We start from the raw sequence: 26,577 nt of genomic DNA, 5'->3' as shown, positions 1-26,577 counted from the left end.
CAGATGTATAGGAAATAACAGAGTAAGATAAAACCACAAAATGGCAAAACTCCTGTAGAAAGGAATATTCAGCAATATCCAGAATGTGGGTAATTCTATAGGATAAAGGGTCCAGTTTCCTCAACAGTAGACTAAAAAGGGGGAAAAAACGGGATGTATGCACACTATATGACTGGAATGTCAACTGGAATGTATGCACACTATATGGCTCTTGAGTTAAACACTCATTTGTTTAAAAAACTTTTGAAACAGGAAAATCTGAACATCAACTAGATATTTGATGATATAAAGGAATTTTTCTTAGTTTTTCTAGAAGTGACAATGGTATTTGGTTTTACTGTTTAATTCTTATCTTTTAGAGAGACCTAAAGAGAAAACAAATCATGTGAGAAAAACATTTTTTAAACCAATGTTCAGGTCCCACGGACAAAACTGCTGTGGTAGAGATCCCTGACATCATTTTATTAAAACTGCCCCAAGTGATTCTAAAAAGCAACTAGATTTATAAACCGTGAATCTGGGATGAGTCCTATCAATAGGATAAAATAACTCACCTAGTTATAAACGGAAATACATACACGTTTCCAAAAGTACTCTTCTTGAAGACTGGAATCTGTACTTATTAACTGGCACTAATGGCTAAAACTGACATCTCTGACCTAAAACTGAACGTACTTATTTTTCAGGTACGTGTAAAGATTTTAATTAAATGTTTACTTAGCTCTCTGATTTACTAAGCTTCCTAACCTAAGGAAACTTTTCTTTTCTTCCTACACATATTCAACAAACCAGCAGCAACAATGGCACAGCCTTAATGTCCAAGCACAAGGTAACCAGGACTAGTAACAACTGATGATCTGTAAATATAATTACCAAGAGATTCAAGAAAACATCTTCAATATAGCAACTGAAGGGGAGTGTTAGAAATCTCTGATCCACAGAAGAGGTGCCTTAGGATGTATCAGGTAACATCACTCCAATTTAGTCCTATTTCTCTTACCTGACCTTTTCAAAACTCATGTACACAACCAACACAAGAACAATTACTAAGAAATAATTAATTTCAGGGAAAATGATCACTTTCAATCCGAATAAACCCATCTCAGAAATACAAGCAGAAAAGGGCTAATAAATGAGTAACTAACTCTTTGATTAGAGTGATAAATGAAGTTATATTCTATGAGCTACCACATAATGGTCACATAGTGAAATGAAGAAATGATGCCACGATACAGCTGGCCAGGTGCCTTTGACTCTGATTCAAGCAATTCTCAAAAGCACACACAACTGGGAAGCAATTTCCCAATCCATACATTATACTAGCAAAAAATCTTGCCATGTCCATCTTTCAAATCACCCACAAAATATGAATAACAGTTATGAGGGCAAAGATTACATAAAGTTAAGAACTAAAGTTGTAATCACACAGCTAATGGATCAACCCAAAACCTAACAGAAACAAAATATACAGTGAGATAGATGAAAGGTATCAGGATTAAGGCCTCATTGTATTTGCCAGGTGACTCCAATTTCTTTTCTGATTTATCCAAAATCAGTGCATCTAGACCATCTCACTCTGTCCAAGACATGTTGCACATTCAGTGGAGTTAAAAAATATATTAAAGGTGTGGGGTGTTTCCTCAGGTAAACATGAAGTAAAAGAACTCATTCTCTAAGATCTTCACTTTAAATGTATATATACAAGCCCAGGAAAAAAGTTATCACATTGAGCTTTTGTGTTTAGTTACCCACCCAACCCAGGAAGAATTTTTAGGCATAGAGTGGTATGTACCAAAAGGCTTGCTTTGCTTTTTTTAATTGGTTGGTTGATTGACTGCGATCAGGGAACAAATTACTTGCCTACAGAAGTCTACTACTATATGTGTCAGCGTTATCTTATGAACAGCACCAAATCTGACTAGTCTAGTTCTTTAGGGCTGAGGTGTATAGTTTGCCTGAAAAAAATTATTGTAGTAAAATATCAGTAAAATCACAGCTTTTTAGAGCAGATCATTTAAAGAAAAAATGATTACCTCAGCTAGGTGGGAACTGTGAGATTCAATGGCTGTATGTGGGAGGGAATAATAACTTTAAGTCTGAGAGAGGAAGTTAAAGGGTGGAGGAAGAAAGTACATCGGGGAAGATAAGGATATATTTTTAGACAGGTGAGACACTGAGTAAGCAGGTTCCATCAGACAGAATTACCAGGTAACTCAAGTTATGATTAGACAGATGTTTTATAAATATTTGCTAACTAGTATATGACCATTAAAACTACTTTGGTAAACACTGTGTTCAAATTGAATCTAGCTTGACTCGTAATTCTGGTTTATTAACCTTTTCCTGGGCTTTATTTTCCAGCCCATTAATCTTTATAGGTATTTCCTAAAATGTTTTCTAAGTTTCTATTCCTCTACATTTACTTAAATAAATATTCAAAATGTTGACTGGATTTTAGAACTGGAAAAAAAATTCCTTTTTTGTACTTAACAAGATTTGTAGGTTTTCTGTAATAAGAATGAGTTATTTCAAAATAAATTATTTCTCCTTCTCAAAGTTAGCTCTACAACCAAACCTATCATTCCAGGGAAGTGCATCTGGTATAGTTTTCCTATTCAGTATTACAACTTTTCTTTTCTTTCTAATGTCTTAAGATTTTTGCCCTTTGTATTTTTGGTGACCTAAAAGTAATTTCTGGAAGACAACTTATAATTCAGGGCATATTATGGGTAAGGAAAAGATGAGTAATCTGGGATCTGTAAAGAGAGAGTGGTCTGTGATGGCATTGAGTATTATTCTGGTACTTCTAGGTGAACAGACCCACCATGTATAATTACGAAGAAACAGCTCTAGACAGAAAAATTCCCTCTATACAGAAGTCTCCCACTGCTGTATGAGAAGTGACAATAAGACATCATTTAATATTACCATGTGTATATATAACTTTTAGTTCTCAAAAGTACTTTGACATTCTCGTTAGTTTTTTTTATAGTGTTTTTCCTCCGAAAAGGTCAAATACAGTAAAATACTTTTGAATATCACAAAGACTTGCAAATCACAAAGAAAAACGGGGAGAGAAAAGAGGAAGGGAGGACAGGAAGAGAGAAATTAAAATGATCTCAAACACAAAAATCAAATTTTAATGTGATATGGTGGAATAAGCACTGCAAGACCCGGTTCTTTCTGCCAGTAACCAGCTATAAGGACTTCCTGTGAGTCAAATATGCTTCTGAAATTGTAAAGAAAGTGTTTTGACTGAATGTTCATCCTAAATTTGCCTTTTAAAAAATCTACAATTATTTTCAAATATTGTATTATAGTAACAGCTCGTTAAAATTCATTTAGCCATATGGCATAGTCCTTCACTTTTGTCTCAATCTGACCTGCAGCCTGCACTACTTAGGTTGCACACTCCAGATGTACAGTACTTTGGAGGAAGAAGGACTGGGGAACAATTCCTTTATAAGATGGGATGAGCTGCGCAGATGAGGGGATACAGGAATGAGTTCATATTTATGCAAAACACCTGGTAACAATCAAATCAGAAGCACTTCGGAACTCTGCTTGAATTTCGAGGCTGAGCAGGGTACAACAAATTTTGAGGGGGTCCTTGAGCTGAGGCTTTCAGGTAATCACAGCCTCTACCCTTCAAACCTTTATCCCCCAGTGGGACACTAAATCAGTCTCCGGTTCCGGGTTCCTAACCAATCGCATCAAGCCACAACACAGGGCTCTGCCAACCTGGGCACCGTTTCAAGGCTCTAGAGATTCACAAGACCCCAGCACCTGTCGGCCTCACACCGTTCCCAAAAGGAAGGGGTGAGAGGAAACAGCAGGTCTATATCCAGTCTTTTCGAATCAGGCTAGCACCAGGTTCATTAGCCCTCGACACTGAAACCACCTCCATACGCCAGGGAAAGAGGGAGCTCCTCGCCGGGACCCTCCCACGTATCCTTCACCCCAGGGCTAATTCTCCTGTTTTCAGATCCTGTCCTCGGACCGTGGTTCCTCAGGTCTCGGGGACCCGGGCCTGCGAAGCCGACAGACCGATGCGAAGTGTGAATGCAGCGGGGGAGGGTGCACTCCTCGCCCCCAGATGAAAAGACAGGAAAGCTGGGGACAGGGGCATCCGTGTTCCCCCTCGGCGAGGGCGGGAGGACGCGAGCTTCTTCCCAAGGGTCTGTCATTCCTTCACTTACCAGGAGCAGCAAGGAGCATCCGAGGTCGGGTAAGGATAGGAAGACGGCAGGATTCATGGTAACGCTGGGATCCACGGCTAGGACAGGCGTGGGCGGCTGGGATGGGGCAGGGCTGGGTTAAGTTAGGAAAGGGCTGGGCTCCGGGAGCCGGCGGCAGCAGAGAATTCTCCCGTCGGCGGCACCTCGTCCTCTAGACCCGGAGCTCCAGCGGCGAACACCCGGGACAACTTCCAGAGAGGCCTCTCATACCCTCACTTCCGGGTCCTGCCACCCTCGGGCCACGTCGGGAAATGTAGTCCCGCACCACTCTCACTGAGTACGTCATCGGGCATCCAGAACTTCTTTCCCGTCAGCCTCTCGGCCCGGGTCCGCCGAGTCCTCTGAGCGCGGAGCCCTGTGGGATATAAGCGGCGGTGGGCGGGATGGGGATATTCCTCTGCGATCATGATGGGAACTACGATTCCCAGAGGGCGGTGCGGTCCAGAGCCTCGGGCGGCCTGCAGAGGGGCTCTACTTTCTGCCCGGTGGGGTCTGTCCCAGCAGGTTGTAGTGTACTGTCCCGGCGGGAGGGGCGGCCCAGCGGGGGTTGTACCTCCCGGAGCCGTCCCCGGGACGTGAGTCCTGGAGGAGGCGAGGGTGAGTAGCAGGGGTCTGGCTGGGGAGGCCCCGACCGATCTGCACTACCTTGGCCCCTGCCTGGACTCACGGCCCTCCCGGCGTGGGCTGTGGCCTCATCTTCCATTACTGACCTCCTCGCCTGCTGCCTTTTCTTTCTGCGCTAATTCTTGCATTATAAAGTCTGAGCCACCTCTCAGGGTGTCAGCTGAATGAGTCAATAACTTACGGCTAATGATCTGTGGGGCTCCTATAAGGGGTAGATAAGGGATAGGATGGGAAAGCATGTTGTAAAATGAAAAAGCTCAGTGGGAGATGATTGTTACTTATGATGGATCACTCCTACAGGACAATCACGAAATTCTTTACAAGTAGTTGAGGGATCTTAACCTCAACAGTGAGCGCTCCAGCCTCATCTACAAACACCCAGCCAGGTCCATGTGCCCAAATGATAGCCACACAATCACTACTAGTACCCGGAAGCATTCTGCTTTTTTTTAATGTACCTCCCTACTCCATGCCTTTGCTCCAGCTTTCCTGCTGTCTGGAATGGCTTTAACCCCTCTGTCTGGAATGCCATCTCTAATGTCACTATCTCTGAGAACTTACCAACCAACCAACCCTTTAGTTCTAATCAGAATTACAGTTCTTTGCTTGGGACTACAGCACCACTGGTTTTGTACAAGTATAATTTTTAGAGCATTTATAACACTGTCTTATTTTATAATTAGTGATGATGATAACTTTTTGCATTTTATGGCACTTTATGATTACAAAGTGGTTTTGATTTTCATCTATAAAAATTATTTATAAAAAACATTAGCGCTAAAACAACAAAAACAACATTTAAGCTAAAAAAGGACCCTAGAGAATATCTTTACCAGGGTAACAAAATTAGGTAGTAGCAGAGCCAAGACTCTTGCATAGGTCTTCTTTCTCCTAGTCCAGTATTCTCATCACATCTCTGAAAGACAGAAGAGGTAGAAAGGGAGAATTTTAAAAGAGCAGACATTTTTTAATGAGTATGAAACCATTACTCCAAGAAATTAAACTTTGATCCTGCTCACCCTCCAGACTTAGCACTCTGCTTATGATTTTTCATCCAGCTAATATTTACTGAACACCAGCCATATACCTGTTACTGTGCCAAGAATTATGGGGTGAATTATTTGAGTTACACAACAGATCTAATTCTTAGTGTATTTTTCAAAGGGTATGAAGAGATGGGTGTGTGTGTGATTCTGATGTGCATAAAACTCTGATCACTGACCATCTAAAATGAAGTTCAGAAGAGTGCCTAGCATATAACTGGTACTCAACTTGTTGAATGAATCACTGTGGTCTACTTTTTTCATTTTTCATATGTTGCAGAAAATCAGAGAATTGAAGTAGCTTAAGGCACACTGCTTATTAACAGAATTGGGCCTAGAGCCCAAGTGCAATTAATGACTCCTCTACTGGGTTTCTACCCCAACTCCTGTTTTGTAGCTTCTTTAAAGTCACTTTAATGTGTAATCCTGCATATGACAGTAGTTTTTCTGACATGACAGACATGCTCAGACGTGACAGGAATGTCTCACAATGCCCATATTTTCTGCTAGCCTGTTAACTCAAGTTGTCAGCAAAATAAAGACATGAAGAGCTGACCTTTACCAAAATTAAAATACTTTCACTATAAGGCAGAACTTGAACCAATAATCCTTGTCAGTGCCAGCACAAGTAATAACTAGCTCATCAGTAGTGATGTTTATCTTACAAAACTGCCAGATCTTTGGGAGGCACAGACATTGGAGTGAGTCTTTCTGGTGAAATCAGAAGAGAGCTTGCCTACCCTTAATGGCAGCTATTAACATAGCTGATTAACAGCTGCTCTGTTTAGATTGCCATGTATGCTCCAATTTGCTGAAATCCCTGTGACTCCCTGTGTTTCTAACACTTTTACCTCCCTGGTCCTTGTAGGCACTCAACTTTGGAATTTTGATAAAGCATCTTATATTTAGAAAAGAAATGCCAGATCACTGATGCAACTACCCTTCTTTCCTTCCCATCAGATGCTTGAATTCTTGATTGATTTCTCACATAATCCAGCCTCTGCTTAAACACTCTTATGACAGAGAACTCTATTTTCCTATGCAGCTACTGCATTTCTAGAAGGTTCTAGCAAACCATATCAGACTACCAGTCAGAACAAAATTTTCCTTAATGAAATATGATTAACGCCAATGATGTGGTGTTTCAAGTAAGATCCTAAGATCAATATCTCAAGCTTGGTCCATTTCCCTGGTGGATATAAGAAGGGAACAAATAAAAATATCTCCTTTTGTCTGCATGAAAGAAAGAGAACTTTAATGAACTTAGAACTTGTATCTAGTTCATTCTGACCTGACCATAAGTTCGCACCATACACATTTTATGGCTTGGTCATCACCTTTATTCCCAATATTAACTCTAATATTTAGTATAGTGTGGAATCAAATTACCTGTATTAATTTAGTGATCACTGTAGCTTTTGAGCCACTTGTGGCTAGTGTTAAATCCTGAGCCCCCTTTTTTCCCCTTAGCCCCTGAGAAAAGTCTTAGAATTGTTTAACCCTGTCATTTTAAGGATGAGCAACTTGTACAAAGGGTCACCTGATTTGCCACATCATAGCAATTCTGGGACTAAGATTGCAGATTTTTTAAATCCTAGTGAAACATTTCTAGCAAAATATTTATAATATACCCACTTAGAACTGATGAGACAGCTTTCAGAAATGTTTCCTGCATATACTCATGGTTTAAATCATCATTTCAGATTGCTCCAGTTTTTGAGAAGACTATGAATAGGTCAGAGAACTTGTTTTTTACCGGTTCCTTGTTAGCATCACAAGTTCATGCTGCTGCTATTAATGGAGATAAGGGTGCTCTTCATAGACTCATCACAGGTAAGCAGTCCCTATAAATACAGAAACTTTAAAAATAACTGTCCAAAGCAGCAGTAGACTCATGGACGCTAGGGAAGTTACCATGGAGTAGGGGATAGAGTGGGTGGGTGGGAAGGGTGAGGGGGATAAAGGGGCACAGAAATTCTCCATCATAATGTAAGTTGGTCACGGGAAGAGTAGTACACCATAGAGAATATAGCCAGTCTGTAACATCTATGCTGACAGATAGTAACTAGCAGGGGTGAGGATTTAATAATATGGGTAACTGTGTTGTATACTTGAAACCAATATAAATTGTGTATCAGCACTACCTCAATAAAAAAAAAATTGGCCTAAGGAAGTACATTGATCTTAGTTTTAATTTGCAATGTAATTACACATTTTAATGGATATCTATCATTATGTTTTATTCCAGGACTTGAACAGAAAAGAAATTAAGTCCTGAAACTTAAGAATATGAATTAGGATTAGGAGAAAAGTATGTGAAAAATATCTGAGTACTTGGTATTGAATCCAGATATATACTCTAAGGTGCCAAGAGAATTAATTCATCTTTGTGATAACAGAGATCTAGAATGAGATAGTGGATAATGATCTTTGGTATTTAGTATATATCCAAAGTACTAAAGTTTACAAATAATTTAAACTTTAATGATTTTAAATTGAGTCAATGTTCTCCCTATCATTGATTCAATTGATTGAAATTGGTTCAGTGTTCTCCCTATCATGTATATATAGAGAGGTGCAGTATAGAAATTCTAGAAGGAGAGAACAAAGTGAATAGAAGAGAGACAGTATTCAAGGACAAAATGATTAAGAATTTTCTAGAATTTTGAAAACCACAAATTCACCTATTCACAACTCATTGGTCCCAAAGAAAATAAATAAAAATGTATATTATTTGTAATCTTTTTACACACCAGTGGCGTCTTGATTGACAACTTGGGCTTTAAAATACCATCCACATTGCTTGAAACCCCACACCAGTTCCTTCAGTATTTATTTTTGTCCTACATTTCCAGTTTCTCAGGAACTTCTACCCATGTGCCCTAATTCTCACTAGGTTTCCTGTTCCCCAGTATGCCATGAATTTTGTCTTACTTTTCTCCACATATCTGTTTCCTCTCATCTTTTCCACCTTCTACCACTTTACCCCCTTCTCTACTAAATAAACCCTATTGATCTTTAAGGACAAATGATTTTGCCACATATCCTGTAAAGATTTCTCTTCTCTATCAAAGATGTTATCACCTGGTAACTCAGCTTCATTTCAGCTTCACAGTTACTCACTCCCTGGAATTTGACATCTTCCACTGCCTCAGAGTCACTCATTCAAACATTCCACCATTCAACACAAACTTTTTTACTTCCAGCTTGCTTACTAATGAGAACAATAGTTTTCCAATATCACTGAGACTTCTAATCCATGACCTTTGCCATTTTCAACTGTCAGTCTCCTCCTGTCTTTATGTCCCCACTGGCCCTCATTCAGCCCTGATTCCATAGTCTGTTATTAAAATCCTTCTCTCGGAAAATTCTCTTTTCTCATCACTCCTGTTGCACCTAGCTGTTTCAATCCCAACTCTAGGTGCTCCATCAACATCTGCCAACCCCTGAGCAATTGGTAGCACCCCAAAATTCATGCTTACCTGCTTTGGGAGGCACTCCACACTATTTGCTCATCATGCTACCTTAATGAGAATTTCATACCTCCTCATTCTGCCAAAACCTCTGACTGCTGATTCTCCTCTCTATTCTCTCCTAGTGCACATACTTCCTAGAGACCTTAAATCAGCACTCCTTCATCTTTCAGCATGATACCTACCAATCAGCCTACGTCTACACCCTTCTTCTCACTTTCTGCTAAAGTGGAGCAAATCTCTTTCAGTAAAAGGTCAGTTTTCCACACATGCTCTGTATTCTGTCCCTTCCTATTTTCTCAGGGACCTTGCTCCATTTTTTTTTAACCTCTGATTACTACATCTTCAACCTTTTCCTCTATTCTGTGTTCTTCCCATCAACATTTAAGCATGCTCTGTTGCTTCCCTTATTTAAGAATCCCTTCTGTATTCCTTCTTCCCCCTTTTAGGTATTGCCATGTCTTTCAATTTTTCTTCCTAATTGTCAGTGCACAGGCTGAACTGCAATAACACTGGCTTAAATAAGATGGAAGTATATTTTGCTTCATAATAGTATAAAGGTAAGTGGGCAGCCTAGGGTGGAGAGGCATCTCTGCTTCACCGAATCACCCAGGAATGCTGCTAGAGCTTGGCCCTTTAATTCTCAGCATGTGGCTTCCATCTCTAAGTCAGAGGCAGATACTCTCCCTGTAGTCATAGCCCAGCCAGCAAGCAGAGTACAGGACAGCAATTTCTCGGTTAGGACATGGGCTGAACTTAGACACAGAGCCACACCTAAGAGACTAAAGTGTCTTCTTCTGGATGGCATCATGTCTAGCGAAATCTCAGGGTGTTCAATTCCTAAAATGAAAAAATCAGAGAATGGATTTGGGGACCATTATCACTCTGCTGCCCAAAGCAAGCTTCCTGAGCTGTCTGCACCCACTGTTCCTACTACTTTACCTCAATCCACTCTTTTATTAGAAGAAAACAAAACAGTCTTGAAACATAAATATCAAGAAGTATATAGAACTTGCATCTACAGTTTAACAAATAAATATAAATCAGACATCCCTGTAACCACCACTAGATCAAGAAACAGAACATTGTTCCCCCAGAAGCCTTAATACATCCTTCCCTCTGCCTTGGAGTAATTTGTTATCTATACTTTTATGGTAAAAATTACATTGTAGTTTTGTCACCTAGGTATAAATCTTAAACACTGTAGTTTAGTTTTCCCTTTTTGAACTTTTTTGCCAAATGTTCCATGTTTACTTGCACAGACAATTATGTATGCAGTTCAGTCATTTTCCTGCTCAAAAACTAATTGATTTCTATGCACTGTGCATAGAATAAAATTTAAAAGTACAACTGTACCTCTTTTCCTCTCCAGCTTCACCTTTCACCACTCTTCTTCCTAGAAGAACTTATCTTCTTTCAGGTTCTCAAATCTACCCTTTTCCATGTCAGGGATTTTGCCTGAAATAATTTTCTCCCAATCCTCTGTTTGACTAACTCTTACATATTCTTCTGATATGAGCTTTCAGGTGGCTGCTAAAGAGGTCTGCTCTAACCACCATCTCAGGGAAATTTGTTTGTTGTGTTCTTTTTTGGAACTCTGTCGTTTTTCTTTGTAGAACTTGTCTCAGGTTTTAACTGCATATTTACATGTATAACTATATTAATGTCTCTTTCCTATAAGCTAGTAGCCTCCATGAATATAGACTGGGTCTGTTTAATTCATCACTACAGCTACAAAATCCAGCATAGTACTTGGCACATAGTAGGCGCATGAGAAATATTTGTTGAGGTAATGAATAAATATTACTGTCATTCTTTTAAGTATCTTTTCTCTCAAAAAGTCTATAATCATCTTGAGAACTGGGATTAGATGTGAATTGAGTTTAATTGAATTGAATTAAATTGGGAGGCAGATTAGGACTAAATTCCATTGGAAAAAAAATTAAGTAAGAGTATCTCAAGAAAAAATATCATATAAAATGAATTCTTTATTATTTTAGTGGAAAATGTAACCTTCTTTCAAAGAAAACAAGACATGCATTATGTTATAAATTAAAAATATTTATATAGGCTCAGTCATAAAAAAATTAACTAATGTGTTACGTAATAAAACTTGAAATATTCTTATAATTTTATACCCCCAAAGAAAAAAATCCTTAAAATCAAAGGAAAAAAAAAAGATGAGAAATCAGTAGAGCTGATAAATTGATCTGTAAATTGGTTCCCCATGTTTTCTAACATCTTGTCTAAGGACCCCCTTACTGATTACTGACTTTGAGCTCTAACACTGCTCATCATGTAAGAATTCTGCTATTATGTCTTCTGTGCAAAGACAGTTATACCTTTGCTATGTGGTATTTCCCAACATTTGTATATTGCTACTATATTCATTTTGAATTTCAGTGTGTCTTATATGTTCTTTTACATAGCACATGTTTTATGAACTCTGCATATATGCCCTTTCTCTTTTCTAAATTAGGAACATAGTACTACAGATTAATTGTTTTTTTCTTGCTCACCAACTGCTCAGTGAATTCATTCACTTTAGCATTTTCTGTTTTCCTTGCTCTGTTTCCATGGAGAAGTATGTCAGTGATGGGTTTGACTCCATGGAAACAGATGAGCATCTCTTTCTACATGCACAACTAATTAAATTGAACACTTTCTGTACTGCCCATTGTCCTGAAGGAGAACTGAGAGGCTTTCCTTGAATGAGACATCATTTTAGTAGCAATTTTTAGTGTTAAACCTATTACAGTGGATTAATGTTTTAACAACTCATTATGTCCTAGATTCAGATGATTTAGGGCTCAGTCCTGGGCCCAAAAAGCAAAACATACATAGTAAAGGTTTTACTATATATTAGTAAATGCTGTGTAATGGTACTCAGTAGATTCATTTTAATACTATACAATGTAGTGTAGTAGAAAGATGTGGATTTTAGAGTCAGATCAACCTGAGTTTTGTATTCTAGCTTTGTCATTTATGAGCTGTATTACCTTGGCTAAGCCACTTAGTTTTTGAAGCCTCAGTTTACTCATCTGTAAATTATACGTAGTAATACTCTGCTTGTGTCAAAGAGTGAAATGAGATGATTATAAAACATTCCAGATGACTATAGTTAATAATACTGTATTGTATATTTGAAAGTCACTAAGAGAGTAGATCTTAAAAGGTCTCATCACAAGAAAAACAATGGATCAACCTGAATTTTGAAGCCACTAACTGTGTGTAGTGATTGATGTTAATTAGACTTATTGTGGTGATCATTTCACAAATAGTTATGTATCAAATCATGTTGTACACCTGAAACTAATGTAATGCTATATGCCAGTCATATCTCAAAAATAGATCTGGCATCAGACCTGACACATAGTAGAAAATAATTTGGACCATGTTACTATTATTGTTATGTCAAGTCAGACTTACAGTAAAATAAATCAAGTCATAAAGTCTCAGAAATGTCTCAGTAAAGGACTAAATGCAACAAAGAATAGGCTGTATTCTTTGTGAAAACCAAACAAAATAGTTTTTAAATGTGCACAGTGCATGATGTTGTCATTACTGCTAATAGTGTTGGGATTGTTTGTAGTGTGGCGGTGTGACAAGGCAGCGCCATTCTGATTCTGCCACAACTTTTGTTTCCTTGTCCATGTTTTAAGCAAGTATAAATCTCTCTCAATCATTTTCTCTCTCTATTTATGACAATCTCCTATCACAGTAGTTAGGTGTGGCAAGAAGCCTCACAAGTGGTCAAGTAGTGTCATGATCTTCACCTCAACCCTGACCTTCAATGTTAGTGTCACTAAATGTTTTATAAATGCTTGTTTATGTACATATGTGTTTATAAACATATATGCATGTGTATGCATCCATACTAATACCAGTAATAAAATTAGCCAACATTAAAAAATTATGTTATACATACCAGTCACTGTATTAAGTATTTTGCAACACATTAACTCATTTAATAGCGAAAGACTACAATGAGCTCTAGGTACTCTTATCACCCTCATTTCATAGGTGAGGAAACTGAGGCTTAGACAGATTAAGTAACTTGTCTAATAAGTCGCAGAACTGAGATTGAAGCCTGGTAGTCTGATTTCAAAGCCCATGCTTTTAACTACTAAACTATGGGGCCTCCTTATGTGGGTGATATTTCTACACACACATGCGCATTCATATGTCTGTATACATAGAGAATGAGACAAGAAAGAAAGAGCTGATTAGGTCTAAACCTTGACTAAAGCTTATGGACACTTTCTTGTAAATATGGGATTTCAAAGAAAATCAGTTGTATTAAAATACAGTTTTCAAAGTATTTTAAAATTATGATAATAGCAATATATCTGCAATCATTTTTATTAAAATATTAAATAGCAAAACCTACTGGCAGATCTAACAACTATGATAATTTCAAGCTAGCAATGAGTGTAATTGATATCTTAAGATACCACAACAATTAGAATATGATAATATGTAAAAATATTTTATAAAATCTCAAAATATAGTATCTCATGTTACTATTATTCTCATTTTATACGTTAGAACACTGAGACTCAGAAGCTAAGGAATTTAGTTGTAAAGCTAATAACTGCAAAGTTGAGCCTCAGACCAAATCATTTGATTATGAAGCTTATGATCTTTCCATTGTTTCCATGTTGACTTTATAACAATAAGCAAATATCTTTTAAATTACCTCAAATGCCCTTCCAAGATTGTGACAATACAATAAAGAAGTGGGTGGGTGAAAGTAAGTGCAGTGCATTTTTGATGCCATAGGAAGGTAACATTTTAGAATATGCAAATAAAATGTCAGCACAGAATGATGCCATGGTACCATATACCATGTTGTATAGATGGGTACAACTGTCACTACAAATGACAGCCATTTCCTCTAACTGCTAGAGTTGGAACTCTGGTTTCTGCATATTCCAGTCCATTAACCATACAGACTTTTCTGCTTCAAGTAGCCCTAAAATAACTGAATGCAGTGAGCAGTGGCTTCCCAGTCACGTCAAGTGGCTTTCGAGCTCAGCTTTCTGAGCTATGTTCAGGCTGAGCACATGCGGAAGGCTAGCCCCAGTTAAGCAAGCACCAGTTGGTCATGGATTAGAAGCTATCTCCACAGTTGCCAGAACAATTAAAACAACACAGCACACTAGCCAGCTGCTTTCTATATTAGCTGTTCCTGACAGGAATGCAAATTTAAGTGTACCGCTATTCAGCAAATATTAGTTTGTATCATAAGCCCCACGTTTGCACGTGTTGGAATTACCAAACACTTCCAAACAATAAATCATTTGACTTAAACATCAAAATAAGCTATTGCATAGACTGGACAGGTATTGCCTAAATGTAATAATTGAGAAACTAAGGAAAGGGGTGGGGTAGGTAGGTAAAGGCACAGGTTTCTCTTAGTGTTACTGATTTTAGCCAGGAAACTCAGAACTTGATGGGCCCCTCCCTAGGTACTCAGAAACCAGCCTTAAAACCACTATCCCCCTAATGCAACTCAAAACAGGATCCAAGTGAGGGTGAATGCTGCTTTTTCTAATCATGAATAGGGGATGCATGCTTTCAGTTTCCTCAAATACACAAATTATGTCTTACGGGCACAACATATTGTATGGTGGTGACATAACCTAATTAAATCTCTGTTAGGAAGTATAAATACTAGTCACACAAAAACAAAGTATGTCAGAGATTGAAGAGAAGGCTTGAAGTTTCCCTGTATCTTACAGCAAACATGGGAAGAGCACAGCAAATGGCCTAAAGTTCTAGGAGGTAAAGTTACCTATTAGCCCTGTGGTGCCAACTTCACTTTGGCCCTAAGAAGCCTCATAAGCAGTTAGGATTATCCCAGTATGTGATGATTGCCTCCATTTCTCAACATTTGTTCTTGTGACCATTTCCTAAATACTCCCCGTTACTAAAGTTCCCAAGGAGGAATCCCAGTCTGAGGGGAAATTGTTATACAGTTTATCACCATCTTGCTAATGCTTAACACTGACAAATCAGATACCAGCAGAGAGTGCCCTTTAATAATGGAAGACTAGTGATTAGTCTTATTTGAGCATATTCTCCAAAAGTATCATTTTGATTCCAAAAGGGCTCAGATGATAAAAGGAATATTACTTGTAATGCATTTTAGTTCTGTTAATGAGTTTAGGTTTAAATGAGTCCTTATCTATAAATGCAGTGATAGCATCTCTGGAATCTTCCAGATTAGGTATTGGAACAAGAGAATACCTAGCACTGATTTACCAGTCAGAAGACTTGTGCACAAAGGCTTCTGTTACCAGATACATTGAATCAGATGCAAAATTAGCCTCCATTTTCAAAATCATGTTTTTTGAAAAAGAATACCTGCCTCATCCAGGAGTTATATACAATCTGAATGTATATATAAAGCTCTTTCAAACTTCAAGAGCAATGACCTTTCTTGCTTTATTACCAAGATATGTGGAAACATGGATTAACAAAGTGAGTTCTTTGAGAAGCTATAAAGTACTTCTGGGTCCCAATACATGAAAGATATAAATATATATTGAAATACCTAGAACTAAAACAGTAGCTTAGTTTCAGGCAAAAAACAACTCAGACAGATGTTGAGAAAATTCTTTCTCAGCATTTCTTCCTCTAGCATTTATATTGCCCCAAATTAAGTATTTCGTTTGATCAACTTTCTTCCCCCATTAGCAGAGTTCATGTCTCAACACCTTAAAATGAATTGACATCCCACATGCCCAACTGGTATGTGATTACCCTCAGCAAGTACATGAACACCTGACCATTAACAGGACGAAAGTAACATTTTTTCACTTAAGGTACATGGCAGGAGTGATGGTATCTTCTGGTTTAGGACAATTTTATTACTACCCAGAGAAACCCTATACCCTTAGCTAAAACCATCTTCCCACCCAATCCCCAACACTTGCAAAATGTGTCATTGCCTTCTGGCCTCCATAGTTTCTCTTAAATACACTGTCATTTGAATTATTTGCACCCATTTAAATAGTGTGTTTTTTCTCTCTGGCTTCTTTCATGATTTATCTTTAGTTTTCAGAAATTTGATTATGATTAACTCAGCATGAATTTCTTTGGGTTTATTTGTTTCACCTTTGATCAGCTTTTAAATCTGTAGGCTTGTGTCTTTCACCAAATTTGGGCCATTTCCAGTCATTATTCCTTTAAATGTTTTCGTCCCTTTGTTCTTTTTCCTGAGTTCTTTCTGGAACTCTGATGATAGGAATGGTGGATACTTTGTTATTATCCCACAGAACGCTGAGACTCTATCAGTCCCTTCTGTTTCTCTTTTCTATCAGTTGTTCAGTTTAGATAATTTCTATGGTATCATCAATTTCACTGCTTCTTTCCTTTGTCATCTCCATTCTGCTATTGTGCCTATTCAGTGAGGTATTTATTTTCGTTAATATATTTGGTTGTTTACTTACTTATTAAGTGTTTATTATTCTAAAATTTTCCTTTGGTTTATCTTTACATTTTCTCTTTCTTTGCTGAAACTTTGCATTTTTCCATTTGTTCCAAGAGTGTTTATAAATGCTTGTTGGAGCATTTTTATGATAGTTGTTTTAAAATCCTTGTCAAATAATTCTAATATCTGTATCATCTCAGTATTAGTGCCTTTTGGTTGCCTTTTCTTGTTTAAGTTAATATTTTCCTGGCTCTTGGTTTGTCTAGTAATTGTGGATTATATCTTGGGCATTTTGTTTATTATGTTATTAGACTAGATCCTATTTAAACCTCCTACTTTAATACACTGACAATCTGTTCAGGTTTAGAGAGAACATTTTGTTGCAGTTTTGTGGACTATGATTCAAATGTCAAGGTAGTTTTCAGAGCTCTTGCACAGCTTTTCTGGTCTGCCCCAATTCTGTGCTACCCAGGCCAACTTAGAACCTGGGTGATATTCTACCCATAGTTAAATTTTCAAAGCTTTTTCTGTTTTGATTCAGGTCATGAAACACACATGGGCTGCTCAGAGTTGTTCATGACGTTATGCACCAATTTTTAAAAATTGTTTTCTCCAGCTTCCTCTTCTCTATAATTCTCCCCAACCCCTAGTTGGGAAGGGTTAAGATAGCACCTCATTGCTATCTTTTGTTTAATTCAGGGCATGAAGGTCCACTGGACTCCTCCCCATAGTCTCTGCAATGCCTAGTGGGGAGGAAAAGAGGTGCTGTTCTTTTTGTTGTATATACTTTAAGTTGACCAGGAATGGTCAAAAGGGTTGATGACTGCAGGGTTACCCTCTCACCAAACTTTTCACTGGAGAGAGCAGACTTCTTGGGGAATTTTGTGTCTGCCCATTGATTTTTCTGGTTGTGGGCTTTTAGCACCCAGGCTGACTATATATAGGAGGCAAATAAAAAAAGAAAAGAAAGAAGGAAATTCAAGGAATTCACCAGCAGGTTGTTCCCTGAATTCCATAGTCCCTAGCCAGTCTGCATTCTTTTCTCCACCTTTTGTGTATTTTGCCTAGGTTTTTAGTTTAATTAGAAGGAGGATTAGCATAGTGTGCACTTCCTCCATATTGTCTAATATGGGAAGGCAACCATGACTCGTGTTTGTTTCTCTCATAAAAACATACCACAATGCTTGGTGTATGGTCTGCTCTAAATGTTTGTTGACAAAAGAAAGGAGTGAGTTCCATATCTCTAAATGTTAATTCAGTATAACATAGTGGTTAAGAATATAACCTTTAGATCAACAATCAGTTTGAATTTTAGCTCTACCACCAACTTCCAGTGGAATGTAAACAGGTTACTTAACATCTCCACGTCTGTTTCCTGTAATATGGGGCGGTACTATCTATTTCATAAGGTAAGAAAAAATAAGCTAACATATTTCATGTATGTAGCACAGTGCTTGATGACCAATGCTTAGTAAGTGTTCCGAGTTACACTGGTAATAACAATGCTTAATATCACTCATTATCTGTTTCTTATATTCCTAGGAAACTCTGCCCTTAAAGACAAAGAAGACCAGTTTGGGAGGACACCTCTCATGTATTGTGTGTTGGCTGACAGACTGGATTGTGCAGATGCTCTCCTGAAGGCAGGAGCAGATGTTAATAAAACTGACCATAGCCAGAGAACAGCCCTCCATCTTGCAGCTCAAAAGGTGAGAAGTAAAATTCCTTTGAAGGGTAAACCTTTACTGTGGTTATTTGTTGCTTGATTAATGGAACTACACAATCAACAGATGATAAAGAAATCACAAGTATGTGGTGACTCTTAGTTTCATGTTTACTTTAAAGTACAGAGCACAGATAATCAATAGTGACTACCTTTACTTATCCAAGTTTAGCTTATCCAAGGCTAAGTCAGGGAAAAGGAATCAAAATTACATGTACGATATAATTAAACTGTATTACACAATGGTTTATGCATAGGAAAAAAAGCAAAGATCAAAAAGAAAGACACTAGATATTAGTAGTTAGGTTTAAATATTGGGAATATATGTGAATTTTTATACTTTTTCACTGTTGAAAATTTTTTCCTTATAAGTATTGTTTTTGTAATATAATGTTGCAGTCTCTCTTAAAATACATGGCATTAGGGGGCATAACAAATTAATTTTCTGAGTGTATTTCAACTTCTTTAAAATTGAAAACCACATTGCCAGTATAAATGTTGATTTATACTGTGTAAATCAAATGTTGATTTACACAGTATAAAAACTTTGATTTATAAGGTATAAAATCAAGTTTTTAAAGGCATTGTCAAGAGCTGAGATTTTTTGTTTTTTGTTTTGGTATCATTAATCTACAATTACATGAAGGACATTATGTTTACTAGGCTCCCCCTTTCACCAAGTCCCCCCCACATCCCTGTTCACAGTCACTGTCCATCAACATAGTAAGATGCTGTAAAAGGGAGCTGAGATTTTTAAGGTTAACACATCAAAGAATAAAATAAAATAAAATAAAATAAAATAAGAAGCTTCTAAATTTATTTAAAGATTTATTTACCTGAAAACTATTTTTCCCTCTGTAACATTTTGATCTATAAAATATATTTCCAGTGCCTGATTTTTCCTTTTTTATTTTAGACATACATTTTTGGAATAAAAAGCAATAAAAATTAGTTGGGTCCAGTAGAAACTATTAAAGTTATTTCCCATTGAAAAATGTGAACCAGATATAGCTGATTAATTGAGGGGTTAGAAAAATACCTTTTCATTAGTTGAATGCATAAAAAGAGACTGCCAGTAAGACATACTACTGAATATGCTAGTTATGTGCTCTTATTAGTTAGGTCTGTCAGGTTATTTCCAAAGTTACTGCTCTTGAATTTGCTTTTCATTATAGTAATTTTTTAAAAATCTCCCTCATTTTCAATCTTACTTTTAACTACTGCTCAGGTATTTCTAACCTCTCACCTAGACTTGTCAGCTGTTAAAATTATTCATTCAGGAAGGGTAACTCCATTTAACATGTTACATAAAAAAGTAAACATTTCAAATTGAAAATCCAATTTGTTAAGGATTCGATATGCTTTCAATTTTCAATTGTGATTCATTTAGGATTAAAACTCAAACTTCAGAAATGTAGATTGGGGGAACCTAACTTAACATCAAGTGGATCATATGAAAAAAACTGAGGATTTCAGTTGATGACCAGGTAATAAATCCTCTCTTTGTGGTGGAGGTATGTATTATGTAATCAGAATGATTGAGAGAAGGGGAGAGCACAGAGCAGACACATTCGCTGTAGGTCTCATCACAAGATCCAGTGCACATTGTTTTATTTTGCTTTTTGTTTTGCCCTTTTTTTTGTAACTATTTTACAGCATCAAAGAATAAGTTGAACTATAATTTATATAGCTGATTTCATAAATAAGTTTCATGTCCTTTCAACTATCTAGTTATTATGCATTTCTCCCTTCTTTGTGTTGCAGTTTGTTTTTGCATATTTGGCAAAAGAAGTAATGTATCTTTAGGCTATACTAGCACTAGTAGAATTTCCAGAACAAGGTTGGTAATAATTCTTCGTTACTTGGCTCTGGCCACATCAAAACTCTGTATCATGTTTTGTTTAGTGCTCATTTAAAAGCACCATTATTTTAAAAATCAGAGGTAGTATAGATCAGGCAGGAATAAGATGGTGAAGAATCTAGAAGTAATTTACAAAGACTAGTTGGAGATGATATGTCCCAGGTCTGTACACACCCTGCCTCTGAGCAGACACAAACATAAATTCTCTTTAAAGACAATGTATTCTATTCACCTTAAACTCAGGATTCCTCCATAGTAAACAGATAAAAAATGATCTCACAGTGAAAGAGCACCAAACACTTGAGGAAGCAATCTACCATGAAAGCAGAAATGATAAGCAGATTTGCATCATCAAAAACATCAGATATTGGCATCATTAGAAACACAATATGAAGTGACCATTGATGGACTTTTTAAAGATAGGAAAGAAGAAATCAGAAAAATGAGCAACCAATGAGACTTCTGTGACAAGGCATCAGTTCAGGCCATAACCACCTATTTTAGGATAACACATCTGCCAGAGAATCTGTGAAAACTGAACAAAATATACACATTGTTTGAAGACGCTGAGAACAATCAGCATAGGCAGAATCTAAGTAAGTAGGATCCCTCAGAGAAGGGAAGCATGTGAAATGAGTTCCGTATTCATCCTGGCTTTTTCTGTTAAGGCATTTTCCAAACTGGAATACAACCAATACAAATTGGAATAAAAGAATACAACCCTAGCAGGAAACAATAGTCTTAATAGGCTGAGAAACCCAGATAGAGTTCGGAGTTAGCAGTGGCTGGAACTTGACGCTCAAAACCCTGAAAAGACGGGAACTACAGAGATGGAACCCAAAAATCGGGATCCACATTCCTGGCAAATCATTAGCAGATTCCTAAACTGTGCTTATGTAGGGCGAGGCTCTAAGAAACCCAGCAGTAAACAGCAGCTGGGAAACTAAAGAACTCAGCAGAGATTATTTTTACATTATCCTATATTTTCCTTCTTATTGAAGTCTTCTGCTACATAACAAATTAGTTTTTTTATAGGGATCCATTCTCATTTTAAAGCATATGAATAACAAGAATTCCCAGGACAACCTAGCTCATTAATTTTTAGTCATTTAGTGTCTGCTATGTGCCAGTGCCAGGATTTTGTACTATGCACGTCCTATGCTTTTTTGTTTTTTTAATGATATTCTTCAAATGAAGGGTCGTGAATACTAGGGAGCTAGTTAGGAAATTTGAAAATAAGTTACACAAAGTATTTAGGGGGACCAACATGGCAACTAAAGCTCCTTTGGAATAGGAAGAGAGTGGAGGTGCAAAGAAAGCTGTTACAGTTCAGGCCAATAAACAGGAGGAGTTGGATCCACAAGATAATTATGGTGGTAGATCTGTTCATTCAGTAGGTAGTTGCCAAATATCTAGTATGGAGCCATGATTATACAGCTAAAAAGAACATAAAAAAACAATCACATATGTCTGCTATAAAAAAAGTTCTCTCAGTATTGATCCCTGTTAAGCTTCATTTTCCTTTGTTTAGTGAACCTCTCTGAAGTATCAGATATCAAATAGTCCTTTCAACTATTGTCTCTCCCACTTAGATCTGTTATCTGTGAACTCAGAAGTGTGCAATTTATGTAATCATCATATTCATGTGCATGTGCATGCATTCATTCAACATATGTTAAAACTTAGCATGTAACAGGTACTGTGCTAGACCTTGGAATATAAAGATGAAAGACAGGATTCCTGCTTGACTGTTTACAAAGATCATAGATAAAGATACGAAGTGATAATTAAGCTGGCCTATCTGCCTTACAATATTGAAGTGTTTTATAAAATATCAACAGCCATAACATGTAAATAGTCATTGTAATTATTATTGACCTGAAGATCAACCATTCTCATATGTTACTTACTATGTTTTTGATTTTCTGTGATAGTTAATTATGTTATCTTTCCCTAGGTTGATTAGTAGAAAAAACTCATGTTCGCAGGAGCATTTTGTCCAAGTCTTTATTAGAGCCCCATTACCTAATATTGTAATTATTGCTTGTCTCTCTCCCACTAACCTAGAGCTTCAGGGAAGAACATTATTTTATTTATTTTTAATCCCCTAAATCTAGCACAATGTCTCACATATCTTGGTTGAATGAATACATTTCATGTTACTTGTATAGAAAGTCATTATTAATACAAATGCTAGACATTTTGTTTATTAGAAACATTTATCCAGTTTCAAAATACATACATGAAGAAATTATTGAACTGTGCTGATTGGCTTAGTGATTTGGACACATGTTCACTTCTCTGCAGACAAATTGCTGTTAATCCAAGTAGCTAAGGAAATGGTACCATGATAGTAAAATTAATCTCAATATACTGAACACATGTACCTAATTTGTTTTTCATTTAGTACTTCAGTTTAATCTAAGAAAGCCATCAGTCATACCTTTTCTGGGTCTCTCACCAAAGATGTCTAATTGTTAGAAGTGGTTGCTCCAGGGAAGCTACCACGACTCTGACTTCTATAGCTACATTTATTTGTTAGTATGGATAAACAAGCTTTAGCAATCTTACTAAATGTCAACAGTTACATATTTTTAATCTTCCAGAAGGTTATTAATTTGGCTTCAAGAAGATTAAGACTATCCACTTTGAAAATTATACCATGTTAAATGCAAAAACTAAGGAAGCTTCAGGTTGTGGTTGTGCTGTGCTTTGTTTTTTTTTAAATCTCAACAGAACACTCAATTCATCATGAAAACTGAATATTGTCTTTAGTTATCAAGATAGGCTATTTCCATGTACAAAAATTAATCGAAAAGAGTAAAATACCTCTGAAACTTTACAGAAAAACCTAATATTAGGTAACAGTATTAGGTTTCCTTATTTTACACACCCTTACCCACCAAACAATATGCTCCCCACTACCCTTCAACTCTGTATTCCTGTGTCCTCCCTGCACTAACCCCTTACCTACCATTAATCATAGATGTCACTTAATCTGTATTTCACCCCAACTATTGTGCTTTGAAAGCAGAGGCCATGTCTTATTTGGCTTTTTAATTTCAGTCTTAGGATGGTTGCTAATATTTGATAAAGATTCAGTTAATGTTTGTTTAATGACATGAATGAAGTAATGAATCAGTAAATGTGAACATCAGATAAATTTACTATGAATGGTATGGTCTGTGTTTAAACTGTTGAAGTTTAAATTAATGGTTATATGTATACCTTTTCATTTTCACCCCATGTCCTTAGAATTTTGTAAGTAGGATTTTACAAGACTTTTTGAGCTTAATTTCTCAATAAACATCTCTCTTGTATGCCTTAGTTTCTTCATCTATAATAATAATAATATTACAATCTGTTATCTAGGAATGATGAGTCCTTAGATATAAAGCATTTTGCTTGGTAGAGAAATATACTGTCTAAAAGTGTAAGTAGTCAGTTATTGCTTTAGTCATATTGCAGCATAGGTGTAGAAATCAAATTACTCTTTAGGACTCCATGGATGTTAAAGATAGAAAACCCATCAGGATCTTCCAATCCAGTTCATCATTGGATGAGGGAATTGAGTCAATTCTTTCAATCCTCTTCTCTTAATAAATTATTCATCATTCTCTTTGCCTTTGTGTATATACCTTAATGTTCTTTGACTTATTTTAAAAATTAATTATTTTAAACTTATAGATAACAATAGAGAATAATATAAAAACATTCAGGTACCTAATACCTAAAAGAGACAAAACTGAATTATTTTTTATTTTTGCTTCAGATTTTTTAATTAAGTAAAACAGTATGGATGTACTTGAACTTTTCTATTTATCTTCCAAAATCCCATTCCCCTTTTTCTGCTGCCTCAGTCTGCTAATTTTGGTGGCTTCAATTCCCATATATATTTTTCTCCCTTTAATTCATATGTAGCTGTCCAGAAACAACATTATTTTTCAGGTTTCTCCATGTAAATGGTATTATACTTTGCGTGTCATCCCCCACTTTCTGTATTAATTTAATATCATGTTTTTGAGATTTGTTCATATGGAAACAAATAGCCCTAGTTCACAAAAGATTATATTCAGATGCCCAAAAGACACATGAAAAGGTGCTCAACATCATTACTAATCAGGGAAATGCAAATTAAAGCTCTGAGATACTGTATAACCATTTGAATATCTAAAAGGTAAGTCTGATAATACCAATTGCTGATATGGATATGGAAAAACTGAGACTCTAGCATTCTTGGTGAGAATGTAAATTAGTACCTCTACTCTGGAAACTGACTTTGCTGAAGTTAAACACAAGCACACACACAATATCACTGCAGTGTGTACTCCAACCCCAACAACACCTAAGAGAAATAAGTAGCCTCCACCAAAAGGCATATAAGGAGAAGGTACATGATAGCTGTATTTATAATAGCAAACATTCTTTTTATTTTATTGAAGTATCATTGATATGTAATCTTATGGAGGTTTCACATGCACAACATTGTGGTGTCAACATTCACCCATATCATCAAGTCCGCACCCCCGCATTGCAGTCACTGTCTATCAACCTAGTAAGATGTACTAACAAACATTCTTAATGGTACATACAACCCAAATGCCTGTCAACAGGTGAATGGGTAAATAAGGTGGTGTGTTCCTACAGTGGACTACTACACAATAAGAAAGAATGAACTGCTGCTACATTCAACCACATGAGTGAATTTCATAAACATAATGTTGAGTTAAAGAAGTCAGACACATATGCTATTTATATGAATTTCAAGAATAGGCAAAACCATACGGTGATCCAAATCACATGTGTAGCCAGTGGATATCTGAAAAGTAAACAAGCTGGTGTGCTTCTAAAAGAAGGTACCAAAAGACATTGTGATATTCCCACCAAAACCAGAGTTGGCCTACTTTTAAACAAATCTGAGAAATGAAATAAAAGCCTGTTTGTCCTTTAATACTTTGAGTATAGTTAATGTACTTCTACTGGCATGGGTGAATTCTGTAGTCACAAGGAACAATGTATCAATAATTCTTGATTGAAATCACTACTCTGAATTTTTCTAACAGTTTTTGTAAGAAAAAATTGTTCTCATTTGATTTCATAGTAACTGCACAGCAGTTAGAATAGTTGAATATTATGTTTTCTGGATAAGTAAACTGAGGTATAGTTTGTTTGACTTCTTCAAGGTCACTTTGATACTTGTAGAGTCAGGAATTATTCTTGTTTTTTTTGATTCCCAGCTCAGTCTCCTGAGAATTTTCTCACTGCAAGAAAACTAAAATACTCTTCTGGTGCTTACTTTCTCAGACTTCTGGTTCTTCTGTCCCAGAATAATTGCCAAATCCAGTTTCTCAAACACCCAAAGAAGCTACGGGTTTCTTTCTCATGAGCCAGATTCAGAATTTGAACCCAGAGCTTCTACCTTTAAGTCCATGTTTTTCATTTAAGGTTATGATACCTCTCAAACACAATAGAACAGCCTTGTAGATTATATTTTAAAATCTACAGCATTTACAGAATTTTGTTTTCAATTTCATGTTCCTTACAACCATAGTCATTTTCTAATCATCTTTATCTCATCACTAACCCCTACTTTTATTCAGTCATGAAATTACAAGCATCTGCTTTCCATGAATACATTAGAGATCCCCAAAAGCCTAGATTCCCATGGAAACCAACCAAAAGCTAAAATGAAAAGAAAGAGTATATATTGAACTTCCCTGAGACCTACAGCTTGTTTTTCATTAGACTCATGCTGATTTCTTTTAAACTCTGGGCATAGGGCCAGTGAATATTTTTACAGTTGATAAAAAGGAACTTCAGATCCATTTATTTTCATTTAAACTTTTTAAGATTAATTTCATATATATCAACAATTCCAAAGAACATTTTAGTATTCATTTTCTAATTACCTTCTTATGTTACAGGACCATGTTTGTTCATATAATTTCCTCTTCTTGTTTTTGTTTCATCCTCATATTTTACTGTTCAAAAGAGAGTAAGAGGATTTCAGGGGGCCCCTTATTCCTATAGTATGAATATTGTCAGTCCCTGGACACATTTTCCATTGAACAGTCATAGGGTTCTATACCTTCTTTGACTGTTAGGCTTCTACAAAGCTCAGATGACCATTTACTAATATGGTAACAGGAATATAACCAAAGTGCCAAAGTAAGGAGG

At 36.6% G+C, this 26,577-nt stretch overlaps 2 protein-coding genes across 10 annotated transcripts in view; one reads left to right on the top strand and one right to left on the bottom strand.

Moving 5' to 3' along the window:
- The window catches only part of ERP44 (endoplasmic reticulum protein 44), a 109,923-nt gene extending 105,467 nt beyond the window's left edge, over positions 1 to 4,456 (bottom strand). For both annotated transcript variants that reach the window (XM_037003933.2, XM_037003938.2), the window contains exon 1: positions 4,200 to 4,456. In XM_037003933.2, the coding sequence (XP_036859828.2) occupies positions 4,200 to 4,256 (57 nt within the window). In that variant the 5' untranslated portion in view covers positions 4,257 to 4,456. The remainder of the gene's footprint in view (positions 1 to 4,199) is intronic.
- Positions 4,457 to 4,618: 162 nt separating this feature from the next.
- INVS (inversin) overlaps positions 4,619 to 26,577 on the top strand; it is a 143,085-nt gene continuing 121,126 nt past the window's right edge. For 3 of the 8 annotated variants that reach the window (XM_073227034.1, XM_073227036.1, XM_073227021.1), the window contains exons 1-2: positions 18,383 to 18,525; positions 19,930 to 20,026. Coding sequence is in view for 4 of the 8 variants with exons in the window: in XM_073227009.1 (XP_073083110.1) it covers positions 7,633 to 7,738; positions 18,359 to 18,525 (273 nt within the window). In the remaining 4 variants the exon portion in view is untranslated. Of the gene's footprint in view, positions 4,836 to 7,608; positions 7,739 to 9,503; positions 9,633 to 18,358; positions 18,526 to 19,929; positions 20,027 to 26,577 lie in introns of those variants that run through there. The other 5 variants (XM_073227009.1, XM_073227022.1, XM_073227044.1 and 2 more) reach the window with 4 other exon arrangements.

This window comes from Manis javanica, chromosome 2, assembly GCF_040802235.1.
Source record: "Manis javanica isolate MJ-LG chromosome 2, MJ_LKY, whole genome shotgun sequence".
In the NCBI taxonomy this organism is placed as follows: domain Eukaryota; kingdom Metazoa; phylum Chordata; class Mammalia; order Pholidota; family Manidae; genus Manis; species Manis javanica.
The sequence above is the reverse complement of the archived record's forward strand: the minus strand, read 5'-3'. Positions and strand labels throughout refer to the sequence as shown.